The 17,174-nt window shown below is 39.1% G+C and overlaps 1 protein-coding gene across 2 annotated transcripts in view; it reads left to right on the top strand.

The window, feature by feature from the left end:
• Positions 1-14,487, top strand: part of LOC127395752 (E3 ubiquitin-protein ligase KCMF1) — a 45,976-nt gene extending 31,489 nt beyond the window's left edge. For both annotated transcript variants that reach the window (XM_051643082.1, XM_051643083.1), the window contains exons 3-7: positions 1,556-1,695; positions 7,086-7,187; positions 9,806-9,980; positions 11,823-12,105; positions 13,852-14,487. In XM_051643082.1, coding sequence (XP_051499042.1) covers positions 1,556-1,695; positions 7,086-7,187; positions 9,806-9,980; positions 11,823-12,105; positions 13,852-14,113 — 962 coding nt within the window. In that variant the 3' untranslated portion in view covers positions 14,114-14,487. The remainder of the gene's footprint in view (positions 1-1,555; positions 1,696-7,085; positions 7,188-9,805; positions 9,981-11,822; positions 12,106-13,851) is intronic.
• Positions 14,488-17,174: the final 2,687 nt, after the last annotated feature.

Here is a 17,174-nt window from a genome sequence, read left to right as displayed (position 1 = left end):
ATCTGATACGCAATTCCATTCTCTAATTAAAAGTGACTTCTGTGCCTTATTGTATAAGGCATTTAATGGGACCTCAGATGCTGCTTGGGAGAGCTAAGGCTTAATAGGTGGGGAACTTTGGATAGTTTAACATGTTTTTCCTTGTGTATGTGAATAAGTGAACCTAGGTTCAGGATAGCACTGCAGCTTAGTGTGATAGTTAATTTCTAGAACCAGTTAAAATGTTCAGTGTGTCAGGTAGTGTTTCGTCTTTTGAAAGTCTGGCTGTCTTACCATGCCTGTTAAAGAGACCTTTCTCTCATCTTCCAGCTTTTAAGTTGTGTGGCAGCAGTCTCCAAATAAGGGGAACAGAGACTTGCTGAACATAAACTTTATTCTGCAGTGTGTTCAGTCTGATGAATCTTTAACTCTGTGTATCAGCATATTACTAAGAAATGTATTTCCTGTATTGGTCTTGGACTGTTAGCTCTCAATACCTATTTGTATGTAAGATACCCTCTGTTAATATAGGGAATTATAGATAAGTACATTTTTATCTTAAGCATCATCTTTTCGTAAGGCTGAAGAACAAAATACGTTGTCATGTTCTAAAGGGACGTCAGTATCAGAAGATGTCATAAACCTTAGAAAGCTGTAACTTGAGCTGTCAGGACATATTCCTAACATGTTAGACAGATGCAGAACATGTACCTCAAGTTCTAGTATCTGTTCAGTCTTACCCTGTTTTTAATTTATAGAGGAATATTCATCGTTCTGTTAAAATATTTTTCAGTTGTCAGTGAGTCCTAGGAAAAAATGCCAGTGAAAAGATTTTAAGTTACTTGCTGGAAAAAATCACACTCTTTATCTGGATATGAATGTGAAGTTTATTACTGTTTTCTGTAGAATACCTACAGAAGATGACAGAGAAAATCATTCTTTTCTTGCATGCTTTGATAAACTTTCATGTTAAGTTTGGGGACCCTGGAAAATGTCAGCCCAGTTTTCATCAAATTGCTTAAATTCCGCACACCTAAAAGTTGCACCCAGTGTATAACAGATAATCAGATTCCCTTATCACCATAAATCTCTTATGTATTTGAGACATTTCTGATATTGTGAAGCAGTGGTTCAGCTATGGCATAAATATTGATATGGTATCACTGAGGACTTCTAAATGTTTATTATAAATGTTTGAGGTATTGTTGAGGTTGTTCAGGTTTTGGAAACTCATGCTTTAAAGATATGGGTGACCCTGTACATGAGATAAGAAGGGCAGTGGAAGAGTGAAGATTCGGCAGTATCAGCATCATTATCTTAGGAGTCTTTGCTCCTACTGAGTGTTAGTAAACTGTTACGTTTGCTAATGCATATGAGCTGTAGTCCATGTTTTTTGTCATCAATAATTGAACACTTCTTGAATGTCAGGTTATAGGCTTTATAGAAAATTTAAATTAAATACCAGATTAATTTGACAGTAATTACATTGAAGTACATTTATAAACAGGTTTATGGGAACCAAATAATTTATACTAGTGCTTTGAAGTAATCTCTATTTAAACACTCTCTGTTACAGACTTGTACTATGGTGGAGAAGCTTTCTCTGTAGAGCAGCCACAGTCTTTTACTTGTCCTTATTGTGGAAAAATGGGTTATACGGAAACATCTCTTCAAGAACATGTTACTTCTGAGCATGCAGAAACATCAACAGAAGTGGTAAGAAGCTTCAGAACTGGCTTTCAATTGTGGTGGAAGTATATTACAAAGAGTCTCTTCTGGGAAATTGCTCTCCTGTTCTTTTTCTTTGTTGATACGTGAGTTCCTTTAAGTGCTTTGGAAGAAGGCATACCTACATTTGACAGTGACATAGAATTTTCGTGTTTCATGGATATCATAATGTAATGAGCTTGCTTTCTTCTTTTGTGGTTGCTGTTGGGCTGCTATGTTTAGGAGTTGACTATCTTGTAAAACAAAATTTTTTGTGTTCTTATCATTATTCAGTGTATCAATGTGTCCCTTTTCACGACCAGTGTGTAATTGTCCTGGAAGCTCATAGCTGTGCCAGTCTTTTGTCACTGTAAGAGAAAGAAAGACATGCAGACAGGTTGTTGAGGTTTCAAGTAGCTTTTGTAATGTATCATATATTTATGCAGTAGAAGTTTTCATTCTTTTGAAACTACTGCTGTTAAAGCAGAGGTTTTTCCCCTGTGCCTAACCATTAGGACACTTGACATGGTTAAAAACACACTTCTTAAACAAGTATAAACATAAGCATTATAATCTGAGTGTTAACTCCTGCTGTTGTGATTGTGTTTGGGAGTAGGAGGAGCTAGGTTAGCAAAATGACATCCAGGCTGCTCTTGTCTGGTTAACTGTTGTACTACAGCTTTCTGAAAAAAGTGAATGCTTGATGTAGATTACTCATCACTAATACATTGTGAAGAAGTTACTTATAAATAGATTCTCTGCTCTAATCTTCTAGTTTTCTTAACTTCCAGGGAATTCTGTGGAAGAAAATGAAACTCTCCTTCCAAGCCTATTAAAGATCCTTTGCAAAGGAGTGATAGGAGAGGTGATTTGTCTGTGTTTTTCAGACTCAAAGTTTTTCTCATCTTTCTTAAAAATATATGAAGTGAAACAGTTTCCTTCACAATCAGTTGTGCTCTAGGTTCATAATTTAACTTAGTGACACACTGCAGTTTTTATAATCTCCTTGAGTTTAACTTTGCAGCTTTCAAACATAGCATCAACCATTGAAAGTTCCACGTTTGGATGAGTTTGGTGGCTTAGAATTGCAATTCTGATTTGCACCACTTGATGTCAGTGATACCTTCTTGATAGAATGTTAGAAGATTCCGGGTTTTTAAATTTGACACATACTGGTTTGCAACTGTAACTTCAGAACACAAAGCCTGACTTTATGATTCTAGAAACTTGCTACTCCACTGATTGCTGAGAGGGTTGTATCTATGAAAAACTAAAGTTATTTTCTTTGTTGGGTCAGTCAGTCAGCAACGTTGTTATATCAATAACAATGATAAAGGACAGTATTTTAATCCTTGAGTATAACTGGATATGTTTGTGCTAAGTTTTGAATCTAGCTTTTTTGATAAGTGTTCCGTGTGCAAACACATAAAACTACTTTGTAAATGCAACATTACTGTAGATAGTAGATAGGCTACAAAATTACTAAAGAGGAAAATGTGGATTGTAAATGTTTGTGGTCTTAGGCTTTCAAGCAATTCTTTCTTGTTAGATACTGAGCTTGTAGTCCTTGTAGTATCTCTGTCTTTCCAAAGATTTGTTTTTATTTCAGGTGCTTATGTTAAGGTCTGTAAGGAAAGTTTACATATATGGAATCACTATTATTTTACAGTGGCCCCCTTTTCCCCATCCCCAGTTTTTCACATAGTAAGTCAAATTATTCTTGGTCCATTAAATTTTGCCATTGTTAGAGTTTGGAGTGTGCAGATAAGAACTTTCTGCTGATTTTTCTTAGTTATTTGTCATCGGTACATAGAGCAATGTTAGGTACTTGTGCGCAGGAATCACAGACTGAGGTTGGAAGTGACCTTTGGAGTTCATCGTGTCCAACCCCTGCTCAAGCAGGGCTACTACAGCTGGTTTCCCAGGACCATGTCCTGACAGCTTTTTAACCTCTCTAAGGATAGACTCCACAGCCTCTCTGAGCAACTTGTTCCACTGCTCAGTCACCCTCACAGTGAAAAAATGTTTCCTGATGTTCATGATGAACCTCCTGTGTTTGAATTTGTGCCCACTGTGGTCCTGTCTCTGGGCACTGCTGTAAAAGAGCTTGGCTCTGTTGTCTATTCTTCCTACCTTCGGATGTTGTATGTATAAGATTTCCCCCAGAACTTGCTCTTCACCAGGCTGAAAACTCCCAGCCTTTCTCAGCCTTTCCTCATAGGTGAGCTGCTCCAGTCCCATTATCATCTTTGTAGCCCTTTGCCAGATTCTCTCCAGTATGTGCATGCCTCACTTGTATGCAGAGCCCAGAACTTGGCACAGTAATCCAGGTGTGGTCTTACCAGTGCTGGGTAAAAGCAAAGGATCACCGTCCTTGACCTGCTGACAGTGTTCTTCCTAGTGCAGCCCAGGGCACTGTTAGCCATTTTTGCTGCAGGGCGCATTACTGACTCATGGTCCACCAGGAACCCTAGGTCCTTTCCTGCAAAGCCACTTTCTAGCTGGGTGGCCTCCAGTGTGTGCTGGTGTCTGGGGTTCTTTCTCCCTAGGGCAGGACTTTGCATTTTCTCCTGTTAAATTTCATTAGGCTCTTGTTGGCCCATTTCTTCCACTGCTGACATCCCTCTGTATGCTTCTTTTTGTGTCTGAGTTGGGCCAGGAGCATCTTTTTCATCCACATAGGCCTCCTGGCATTTTTGCCTGACATGATGTTCATTGGTATGGAACACTCTTGTATTGGAGGGGACAGACCTTGAATATTAACAAGCTTTCCTGGGGCCCTCTTCCCTTCAAGACCTTATCCACAGGACACCTCCAAGTAGATATTTGAAGAGGCCAAAAGTCTGCTCTTCTATAGTCCAGGGTTGTGAGCTTATTTTTTATCTTCTTCCTTGCCCTCTGGATCCTGAACTCCAGCATCTCAAGGTCACTGCAGCCAAGGCTGCCTTTGACCTTCACATCCCAAATGAGACCCTCCTTGTTGGTGAGTATGAAGTCCAGCAGAGCACCTCTCCTCATTGGTTCCTCTGTCACTTGGAGGAAGAAGTTATCAACAGCACACTCCAGGAACCTTCTGGATTCCTGTCATGTTAAATTGTCCTTCCAGGATTTATCAGGGTGATTGAGGTCCCCCATGAGAATGTTGGCCTACAGGTGTGAGGCAGCTCCTGTATGTCTGTAGAGGGCCTGATTCATTGGTTCTTTCTGGTCAGGTGGCATACAGTAGACACCCACTGTAATGTCACTTTTACTGTACTCCCTTTAATCCCAACCCATAAGCTCTCCATTATCTCTTGTTTCATCTGTTCATGCACTCCAGCTGCTGTCTTGCGAGAAGAGGAAATCCCTTTTCCTCTTCTTAAAGGGGCCCCTTTCTCTCCTTTCTAAAGAGCTCATATCTTCCTCCATTTCAACACACCAGTCACAGGAGCCATTCCACCATGTCTCTGTGATCACAACATCAAACCTGTGCAGCTGCACACAGATCTTCAGCTTACCATGGTTATTCCCCATGCTCTGTGCTTTTCTCTACAGGCACTTTGGAGAGGCACACCAGCATGTTGAGGTCCTGGAGAGGAGCTCTGTAAGGATTGTTGAATAGTATTTCCTTGAAGCTAATTGTTTTAATTCTGGGTACTTTAATTGAGAATTAATACTGGTGTCTCTGGAAGTAGTCAAAAGTTTTGTAGTTAAGTCTCTTAAGATTACAGCCTAAAAAGAAAAAATCATAAGGTTTTGGTCTGTACTAAAACCTCAATAATGATCAGTATTTCTTCACTAGTAAATGTCCAAGTGTGATGGTAAGCATTAGAAGGTAAGTGCAGAAGAATGTGGCTGTCACTGTAATGATTGTTATTGTTGGTGTTGGGTTTTAGGTCAGTCAGCTGTTCCAAATAAAATACATCATTCAACTAGAAGTCTACTAGGATTCTAAATACAAAAATTTTAGGAAACTTCATCACATGTCATCTTTGAATCTCCCTTCAGAAGAGAGATGCAGATTGTCTTCTTGGTACATTGCACTGCATTGACTTTCTTCTGTTTAGTAAGGCACTAACTAGTCTCCTTGTATGTGAACTGTTAGCAGCAGGTTCTGAAGTTGCTGATAAGATTGAGGAGAGTTTATCTTTCATTAACGAAATAGACAGAGACAGTCTGAATGGTTTGTATTTTGTTCTTGAAGATTTTGTTGAAGTCACAGAAATACTCCCAGTTAAAGTGGTTACCTTGTATGTAAATGTGGAGGCAATTGTAAGCACAGTGGTGGAAACAGGCAGGTCTTCTGTGAGCATGATTGACTTAAGATTTTTGCAGTTATCTTTCTGGTGTGGTTTTCTGCTCTGAGCTGACCACTAATATTAAAGTGGCATTAAAAAGATGTAGCAGCTGCTGTTAAAAGCAGCTGAGATTTTTTATAGTAAACTTACTTCAAGACTTTGTCCTCACCTCCATAAGAGAAGATAGAAGTTTGTGCTGTTATATGGCTGTTCTTAATGCCCATTGTCTCAACTTGAGTGTATTCATGAAGAGCACTGGGAACCTGGGCTTTGTGTTGCAGCCGGAGTTGCTCCATAAAGATAAGACTATTTGACTGTGAGGATCAGAGAGATAAATTCATATACAGCAGTTGCATTTAACTGTCAAAGTGCTATTCATTTGAGCACTTAACATTTGGGGCAGGATTTTGTGAAATGGATTTTTTTTTTCTTCCATCTGTAAAACTTTAAAATCAGTTTGCAAAACTCCTGTAAAGAAAAATGGAAGCTGCTTTCCTTGCTGTTTGTGGAGTTATTAAAAAAACAAGTTGTAATTATGACAGTTGTAATGGCACTCTTTGTGTCTACTTAGTTACTGTTTTCATTTAAAAAAACAACAACAATGAAAGACAGAGGTCAGTGCTTTCTCCCAAAACGCTGTTGTTTAGGGATATGGATGTGTCAACCCTGTGCCAAACCCTGTAGGTATACACTGCTTGGATGGGCAGTCTCAGTTTGATGCTTCAGCAAATACTTAAGTGTGGTTTCATTCCAATTCCTCTTCTGGCATGAGCATCAAGCAGGCAAGTAACAATCCTGGGTAATCAGACTTTATTGTCTCTGGTAGAATCAGTGTACAAAGACTTAATTTTCACCACATTGCAAATTGAATTAGAAAATTCTAGCTCTGGTTTTCATAGCATTCTGAAAATCATAAAGTAAAAGATGTCTAAATGTCTGTGCTTGAATAGATTTTCTAGATTTTTTTAATACGTTGCTGTCCAGGTGTTTTTGAATACGTAGAATGTGATTTTAAAGCATAAAAATAAATGTCTAATGATTGACTTAATTATAAAAGTTCTGTTTTATGTAAAAATTATTACTCTTTTGTTTTGTTTTGTTTTTCCTCACTTTCAATTTCAGATTTGTCCAATATGTGCAGCATTACCTGGAGGGGATCCAAATCATGTCACAGATGACTTTGCAGCTCATCTTACACTGGAACACAGAGCTCCTAGAGATTTAATATCCTTTCCAAGGATGCAAGGAGGCTACCCTGTTTCCCCTAGTAGCCATGAAGACTTGTTTTGATTTTTATAGTCAAAGGCTCATAACTCCAGATTTCCTGGAACTTAAGTCACTAAAGATTTCTATGTGAAATATAAAAAGGTTCATTTGCTAGCTTAAAAATTCTAACAAGTTGTTAACAGCCTGTAGGTACATTTGACTGTGCTTTTTGCTCTAACAACAAAAACATTTTAATAACTTTGAGACTGAGATGTTTTTCTACTTGCACTAATTTATCCTGCCCAGTCATTAGTCTTGATGCTGCTTCATGTATCCAGATTTAGTAGTGTGCTGTGTTTGTGACATGAAGATGGTGATTTTAGTTTAGCTGGTTTTGACAAATAATTTTAAATTTGCTTAACTCCTTTTAATACTAAGTTTTAGTGACATTGTTTCATAGTGGTACTGACATCTTGTAATATAACTTGGAAAACTTTCAGATTTCCTAGAGAAAACGATGTTGTCTTTGAGTTACCTTAGGAGCAGGTTATTCAGATTTATCTTTGCTTAATGACTGAAGAGCTGGGACTCTTTGGTTTATGTATCCTTGTTCTAGCAATTTTTTTTTTCTTAGTATAAGCTGTTCAAATTTTTTTTTGGTTTAGGCATTTTGTTTAATGATACACAGGCTATATAGCCTACCTACAGTTAAGTGATCTCTCCAAAGTAATTCCCTTGTGTCTCATTTGAACAAGCAGACAAAAAGACTACATAATAACTTAGATAGTGGCTCTTTTGTTTAAAGATTTTTAAAAGGGGGAAAAAACACAACCTAAACCATAGCAACTGGAGAGAAAAAAAATCCAAGCCCTAGCAACTGGAGTTTGTTATGGTAACAGAAGGGAGACAGCATTTAAGGAGATGGCTCCATTTTGGTTACGGTTGTGTTTGATTGCATTTAAGTCTGGTAGTGGTTTAAGGTCAGGACAGACTAAATGCACATTTTAATTATTAAGTAACAATTGGATTAGTGTAAAGGAATTCGAGTGTTTATTGGCTCTGTGAAGGAGTAGCTGATAATGCAAAGAACACTACAAAGACAGATAAAAGCAGTTATCTCTACCTCACCTTTCACTGTGGAGAGGAGTGGAGCTCTCAGCCGCTGGGAAGAGCAGGGTGCTCCTGAGTAGCACAGTGGCTCTGGCTGTGAGGGCTCAGTCCCTGGCATCCAGAGAGGTCCTCCACGGCCAGGTATCCTCAAAGGCACAGTCACACCCTCCTCCTTCTTACGTTGAGAATAGGATGAGATTGATGAGGCAGAAGAGCATCCTTCAGACCACTGGATCTCTCCTGGCCTTTGGACAGCTCTGAGCTGGGTATAGTGAGTCACTGAGCAATTTTTCTTGAATCAGTTTAGTCTTCCAAAGGTCGAACTGAGGGCCTCAGCATTGGCTTGACTGCTTTGTAGCCAGGAACTCTGTAGGAAATTTACATTTTCCCAGTTACAGAGTGAAATTAATTAATGAAATATATAAGAAGTTTGATTAGAGATCATTCTTCTGCAGTTTTTTCTGTCCCTCCAGTATCGGGTAGCACCAGATGACGTATTATTTGGGAACGTGTCACAGTTTGACTCCTTTCTCCCTTTTGGAGAAATTTGGTGGGACCGAGGGTCTGCACGCGGCGTTCGCCTCTCTCAGAGGAGCAGGCAACTGCAGTGCTGACTTTTAAGAGTGGGAAAGCAGCCAACCCTCACCACGCCCACAATAAAGGCAGTTGAGGCCAAATCTTCTAAGTCCTGATCAGATACATATGGTTTATTTTGGGTTTTGTAGAATGTTTCCTTAAGCTGTCCCAGAAGGCTGCATGTGTTCCTTATATAAACCTTGTTCAACCATTGCAAGGTAGGTCCTTTATTACAGCAACTTCCTGACAAAATATTTCTTAGTAGTTTGTTGATTGTCTCAATTTATATGAGACAACTTTTAAAAGGTGTGACTTGAAATTTAAGCATCTGATATGGAGAAGTGGGGGAGAACGGGAAATGTCATAACTGGAATCAGTGATACTATTTGGTGCTAAAAAACAGAGAAACCAAGTAGTCTGATGGAAGTGCTGAATACTCCAGAAACCTAAATTTTATTAAGGATTGAAGTGATTAAGTTTCTTGGATAAAAGCATGACGTACAGAAGTCAAAAGGAATACAGTAATTATTAGGTTCTTTTGATAGGCATATCAATAAACTTTGTTATTATTTTCAATACTTAAGAATTGGGATGAAGAATAAAATCTCTGAAGTCTCTAATAAGCTTGGCTGAACATGCATTTGTCAGTTTTCAGATTACTGAGTAGAAAACTCTGATCTAAAGTAACTAAGAAATTACTCCTATTGTTTCATAGACATCATAAAAGGCTGGAGAAGTACGGGGAGTTTGGCTTGCACAGCAATGAGTGTCGAGGTCAGATCAGTAAGTCTGACTTGCTCCAGAGCTACAGTGTATGTTAGCTTTGCTTCAGAAGCTGAGTCATTATCTTATGAATGATGGAGTGTGTAGTTGATTATTTCACTCATCAAATGTCCTTGTCATTTAATACTCAATGCCAAACAGTTCAGTTTCCTTAACACCTTGGTTATGATGAATCCAGTGGTGTTCGGCATGTACGTAGGATGTTCCACCCAGGCCGGGGTTTGGGAGGTCCCCGTGCACGAAGATCAAACATGCACTTTACTACCAGTTCCCCTGGTGGGCTTTCGTCTTCTCAGAGTTCATATTCTCCAAGCAATAGAGAAGCCATGGATCCTATAGCTGGTAAGAGCTGTAACCATGAAGGAAGTAAAAGTCAAGATGGTTGTAGTTACCCTGCTTTTTGCTGTCATGAAGCTGCATGTGTAGGTGCGGCTGTGATTGGTGGCTGCTTGCAGGTGAGCTGTGTGCTTGGCTGGGCTGTCACAGGGCCAGTGCATGGAGGTGACAAAGCTGAAACCACTGCCTGTAGCTTGTCCTTTTAATTCTAGACACTGTAAGGCTTATTTCAAAACCTAATCTATGCACAGGTATTGTATGTTTCTACCAGTGACTGTCTCCAGTTTCCATTATCTACTTAGTACATCTCATTTTAATTTGCCATGTGGATAAAGGTGTTTATGGAAAAGAGTATCTGTCTTAATGATAATGAAATTAGCTGAATTTGAATACTCATGGACATTTAAAATGTTCAGTTTAATTGTGTTTGATTGTGCTGTTTGAATGCTGTACTTGCTAATATCACAGATATTTTTTTTCAGCTGTAGTTTGTAAATTCTTACATAAATGTACTGTTGAAAGTATTTGTAGTGTGTTTTGGACAAGTTTTTAAAAAATGTGAGGGGAGAAGGGCATCTCATTTTCAGCCCTGGAAAATAATGAAATTATCTCTTTAGGATTCCCAGAAATAACTTGTCATATGTTTAGCTTTGATGTGAAAATAACTTGGTTTTTTTACAGGAAATAAAAAATATAAAATGAAGACAATTCTGAAAACAAATATAACTCTCCCTAAGGAAAAATCTAATCATGTTTATGCAGTGGTTGAACTATGCCAGCATCTGTTAAAATTCTTGTAATTACTAGAAAATGTCACAAGGAGAAAAGAAGATTTAGAAAAAATGTGTCATTTAATCATGGTGTTGCTATCAGTGCTGATAAAAATGACTTGACCATCATGAGTTCCTGACATGGAAAACTGCCGTTTGCTTTATTACCTCAAAGAAAGCCTGATTTAGAAGGTTCATATTTTGTTAATGCAATGGAAGGAAAATTGTAATGACCTATATAGTAACTTTGTAATGTAGAGGTGAGGGGCAGGAGCAACTGTTCCTTACTCCCTCTGCCCTTCCACCAGCTACAGCAAGCATACAGGAATTACTTTCTACACAGGGTATAGGGGAGATTCTGCAGTCATTTACTGCACTGAGCAGTAATTTGCTACTAATATTTATTTCAAACAGTTATTTGTGAATGAAAATAGCTATAGGCATTCCATCCTTCTGAATTGGAAGAATTAAGGACAGTTTTTTTTAGTTGCCAGGCCTTCTCTGCACTTCTGGCAGAAATAAAAATTCATATAGCAAAAATTCTTGGCAACTTTAGTTTTTCTGTTAGGCAGTACTTGAATATGTTTTCTTAGTTAACTATTTTTAATTAAATGTTTGAAGCAATAGTTCAAAATTTTTCTCTGCTCAGCAGAGCTCCCTCTGGGTTATTGGGAAGGTGAAGCCTGTGTTTTGAGGGCACATTTGTTGAGCAGAAAATAGAATCGCCAACCAAGGCCAAAATAAAGTAGTTTTAGTCAGTTGCTATTTTAACTTGAAGTTTCAGAGGACTGCTGCAGAGAGCATCATTTGCCAGTCAGTCCCTGTGGATTTGCTCTCCTGTTACTTTGAAGGCATTAAACTTTGGAATAAATCTGCATAAATGAGTCCTAATCTGCCTTACCCTTTGAGGCATTGAGTGCCAAGACTTTTTTCAAGAACTTCCAGAATTGCTTGTTCTTTGATTTTATTGATGGGAAAAAAAAAAAAAAATGATGTACTGGAATTCAGGGTTTGTTCATTCCATTGTGTAATGCTCATTTAAGATCTTCCATTATAGAAACTTTTTCTTCTCTGGCAGAGCTTTTATCTCAGCTATCAGGCGTGAGGCGTTCTGCAGGAGGACAGCTCAACTCCTCTGGCCCTTCTGCTTCTCAGTTACAGCAGCTGCAGATGCAACTGCAGTTGGAAAGACAACATGCACAGGCAGCAAGACAACAGCTGGAGACTGCACGCAATGCAACTAGACGCACCAACACCATCAATGTCAACACCACTATGACACAGTCTACAACAACAACCAACACATCTAACACAGAAAACAGTCAGCAGACTATCCAGAATTCCCAGTTTCTTCTTACAAGGTAACTTGTTTTGTGTAGTTACGCGTGTTTACCCCTTATTGTTTCTGTTTCCCTTAGTCTGGATAGAGGCATAGAGCTCAATGAAACATGTTCGGAGTTAGGCATGTGGCCTGGTTAAACAGTGTCTGATCAAATACATCCCAGTGTTAGCAGGCTAATTTAATCATACAGAATGTATTCACTGTAGACATCAGCAGTAGTCACAGACTGTGTAATACATAAAACTTGCTTCATCCGCATTTCTTGTGTGAAAGTAAAACCAGTAATTAAATATCAAAGAGTAGCAGTTTGTAGCTGGCCCAAAGAGAATTATTGTGCTTTTGGGAAGCCAACTGCAGGAGCTAGCTGGCTGCGGAAATGTCCTAGTGTTTGCAAATGTTCTAGTGTTTGCAAAAAGGAAAGGCAGCCTGACAAGTGCACTCTGCTGTTTTTGACACACCTAGAAATATGTTAAAAGGCTTAACTTGGATATGGATTTCTGCAAGCCTTGAGAAGGAGTTTGGTTTTGAATTTTGGCTGAGTAAGTTACTTAGGACTCCATGCAGGGGACTTCTGCCAGGTACTTCATCCAGTCTGCAGCCGACATATTTTGCTTTTGTTTGCATTTGTAACATCTTTTCAAACCTGCTCTCTCTCTGTTTCTGAGCAATGGGTAAAGATTAGTTGCTGCATCTCAGCTTCAGGAGGAGCAAAAGGAGTATTTCTTAAATAAATTGTGCTTGTTTACCCTACTACTTCCAACAAAACAAGTGTGTTTCCAGTGATACAAGCCTATAGACTTGAGCTGTAATGGAGAGGGAGGAGTCAGAAGAGAGTATTGTCTAATAGGAACTTAATCTTTAGTAAAAGCTGAAGGTTGAATAGGGGCTTTTATATTGATTATTTTAGAGACTGGATAACAAAGCAGATAAAGAATGCCATTAATTAACAGAATACTTACCTGGTTTATAAATTATACACAGACCAGAGTTATTTTAAAGAGGAGTCACCCACTGTATCAGTCTAGTTCTTTTAGAAGGTTGGCTATTGACCTGAAACAAGAATGTTTTCCAGATCTCCTCTGCCACACCCCCCCATACACGGTCTTGTTTGTCTGTTTGGTATTATGAAAGAATGGGCATTTTGACAGCTCCTGTGTCAAGAAGCCTGGATTTAAAGTCAGTCTCATTTTTATCTAGTTGCAAAATAACATCATGTAACATCTTTGAATCAGAAGCTCATTATTATTTGAGAAATTTAGAAGTACATGTGTCACAGATTGTGACTTTGGGAGTTGGACTGAGCAATTTCCTTCCCTATCAGGGCATGCACTGTAAGTTAGAAGTGGTAGAATGAGTGTTGGGTTGTGGTTTGGCAATCCTTATGGCAGTCCCTAGGCTTTATACATGGATTAATGTGGTCTGTGGCATACGTGAATTTAGAAGTTGGCCTAGAAACAAAGCAGGCACATAATGACTGTCTCGGAAATCTCAACAGCACTGCCTCAAAGTCTCCTGAATAGCAGGAAACCTCACAATAGTTTTATGTTTTCCTGTAACTTTAGGCTCCTTTTGAATGCAACAGGGAAAGGGTGGTTCGTTACATGTGTGCTTGTTGCACGGAGGTGTCAGAGGCTGCCAGAGCTGTTCATTGTGAAGGGCAAGTAGGACTATCGTGAAGGAGCAGTTTCCGAGTGGTTTGTCTGTCGTGTCATCAGTGAATTGGGATTTCAACAACGGCCTCTTCTCTCCCCTTGCTGCTGTACAGGTTGAACGATCCGAAGATGTCGGAAGCAGAGCGTCAGTCGATGGAAAGCGAACGGGCAGACTGCAGCCTGTTTGTTCAGGAGCTTCTACTGTCCACTTTGATGCGGGAAGAAAGTTCCTCCTCAGATGAGGATGAGCGGGGGGAGATTGCAGATTTTGGTGCTATGGGCTGTGTAGATATTATGCCTCTAGATGTTGCTTTAGAAACCCTAAATTTAAAAGAGAGTAATAAAGGAAACGAGCCTCCTCCACCTCCTCTTTGATGACATCCCACTTTGCAGACAATGTCCTCTGTGCTGTATTTGCCAATGAAAGTGGACAACAACTATCTTGGGTTTGTTTTGGTGATTGTAATTTCAGGTCTGTCACTCTTGTTACATTGTGTACATTCAAAAGAAAGAGAGAAAAGATATATATGATAATCATTTCCACTTAACTAATTTTTACTTTTAGCAGGTAAATGTAGGTTGCAGTGCAGAGCAAAAAGCTCTGTGTCCTGTACCTTGACATGCAAAAGGCTCTCCTAATATTCCACATTCAAACTGAAGAGGAAAAAAAAATGAAAAATCTCTAATGAAGCTGCTGTGTGTATTTATGAATATTAATGAATAAAAACTGCTTGGATGGTTTACCTTAACTACTGCATGACGTTTTTTGCAGCGTGCATGAGTTTTAGTGACCTTGTAATTTAAAAATTTAAATACAAGGAGTAAAACTATAAAACCCAAAGCTTTTCCATTATTCAAAGGTTATGAGACAAAAAGGTTAGTGCTGACTAGCAGTTTGTGGCCACAAAGTAGTTTTTCAATCATATGTGACAGAATGACACCTTGATGTGCTGTTCCCGCGCAGGATGGAAACTCTGCAGTGGGATATATTGTGGTGACCAGGGTGTGGCATTTTGCTGTATGTGACCATTATGTTGCTCTGTCAGCCATCACCTCAGTGTGGAGATGAACTTTTTTGTAGGAGACACACCATTAAGCCCACTGCTGGAAGCTACTGCAAGGGGGGCTTTTCTGTGCCCTAAAATCAAATGATACTCACTTTTGTTTAAAGTTTTTCCTTTTTGTGGTTGTTAAAATTCTTTCATTGTTAAATACGTTTTATTCAGGTGTAGACAATTCATATATTCACTGTGTTTAAAAAAAAAAAAAGGTAACCTGGATCATCCTGTCTTAGTTTAAGAAGCCTTTCACAGTCTCAATCATATTTTGAGTTATCTGTGTATTTGCTTCATAGTTTGCAGAGACCTGTCAATGCCAGGACAGCTTGAGTGTTTGGATTCCCAGATTGTCAGTATATTACGATTGAATTCTTGATGCTAACTTTAGCACCTTTTATTTATTGTTTCTTTTGGTTATTTTTGCTGGTATAAAAAAGTTGAAAAAGCCTTTTAGTGGAATTGTGCCACTTGAAATGCCTACACTGTTAACCCTACTGGTTTGGAAAAAAAAAAAAAAAAAGAGTATGGTGTTCTTGTGCATAGAAGTTTGTAATAATCTCCAGGCAAGGACGTAAGGGGGGTATGTTTGGTTTTGGTTCCTGCCCCTTCCTCCCCTTTTTTTTTTTATTTTGGTGGGGTTTTTTTGAATGTAAAGCTAGATGATAAAAATAAAAGTGCACACAGCTTCTGATGAAAATTTAAACTAGGCTTATATCATAATGGTGTCTTTCCACATCTTTCTCACCTCACCCCCCTCTCTCTTTCTCTGTATCCTTTCATCTCTGCAGCATTGCTAGCATTTTAGAGTAAATTTACAGACTTGAGCACCAGATGGTGTTTTCAGCGGAACTGTGACATGTATGCTAATCCCAAATAATAGCAGCAAAAGAAGCAACCCCATAGACTGAAGTTAAGTTCCATTCCTGTTTTGTTTTGTTTTTACATCCTCAAATCCTGGTTGTTTTCACAGAGAGCAGTACTAGTTTGTTTTCTTTTAGTCTTTGCAACAGGAAATGTTTCAAGGGAAACTTCACATGAGGCCTCTGGTTATCCTGAGAGTTACTCCCAGTAGGGACTTTTTTATTGATTGTTGAGGATTTTAAAAATTTTTTCAAGCTGTAGTCTTTTCAAACACATCCTTCTGCACATTACAATAAGACACACGGTTCAATAAAGCATTTTCAAGACTGTTGTTCAGTTTATTTTCTTTGGTTTTAATATATTATCCAGCCAGTTTCGTTCCAGCAATTTCTGCAGGTTTGTTTATTCCAGCTGTCTACAGAATCAGATCATGTACAAACGGTGGGTGATGTACATAAACACATGTTAAAACCAGGTGCTGTGGCAGGTGATGAAGTGTGTAACCCTGAACTCTTGGCAGGTAGGTGAATCCATGTTTCTGCAGAACAGGATGTGTTTTAAGGAAGCTCTTGTCAGTGTGTTACTACTTGGACTTGGTGTATGGCTGGTCTCCAGATGACACTTACCCTGCATGACTTCCATGCTCCATGCAGCTTTGCTTTGAAGAGGATGCAAAACTGTGCTTATCTGTGTAGATTGAGCGACCGAATATATGTTGACTTGAATTCAAAAGTATTCTTGGGAATCACATTAATGGTTATTCAGGTTTTGTGAGGTTTAGAAATAACGTGAAATGGCTACTATGAAGGTGTTTATTCTAGTAGTCTGCCAATCCGTATTTGCAGGGAAGTGTTTTTCTTTACACAAGAGGCTGTGTCTGGTTAGTATTTTTGGGGTATTTCCAGGTCATTTGTGTTTATTTTCAGGGTGCTCTGTGCTACAATGAAATTAGCCTTCAGAAACTTTGCAGGAGAATCCTGTGGGGATTGACTTACTGCCTGTTCCCTGTGAGGGGACAAACCTCCCCCACACACAAAAAGCCCACTCACAAACCATCCCAAACCACATCACAAGAGCAACCAGCACTGTTGAAGGAAAAGGAGCCTTAGCACAATGTTTGGAATGTAGTGAAACCTGTATCAGACACCAGTGTGTAACTAAGGACCAGGGGAAATGGCTGGAAGTTGCACCAGAGGAGGTTTAGATGGGATATTGGGAAGAATTCCTATACTGAAAGTGGTCAGGCACTGGAACAGCCTTCGTAGGGAGGTGGTTGAGCCACCATCCTTGGAGGTATTCAAAGAACAGATGTGGCACTTCAGGGCATGCTCTAGTGTCTGAGGTTGTGGGGTTTTTTTGGTGGGGTGTATGGTTTGTTGGTTTTGGGGTTGTTTGGGTGTGTTTTGTTTTTATTATGTTGATGGTTGGACTCGGTGATCTTGGAGCTTCTCCAACCATGATGATTCCATGATTCTGTGTTTGTGAACTGGAGTAGCTGGTGGGAGGCCTGGCAGAGG

The sequence above is a fragment of the Apus apus genome, chromosome Z, assembly GCF_020740795.1.
Source record: "Apus apus isolate bApuApu2 chromosome Z, bApuApu2.pri.cur, whole genome shotgun sequence".
Lineage (NCBI taxonomy): Eukaryota > Metazoa > Chordata > Aves > Apodiformes > Apodidae > Apus > Apus apus.
This window is presented reverse-complemented; position numbering and strand designations above follow the sequence as displayed.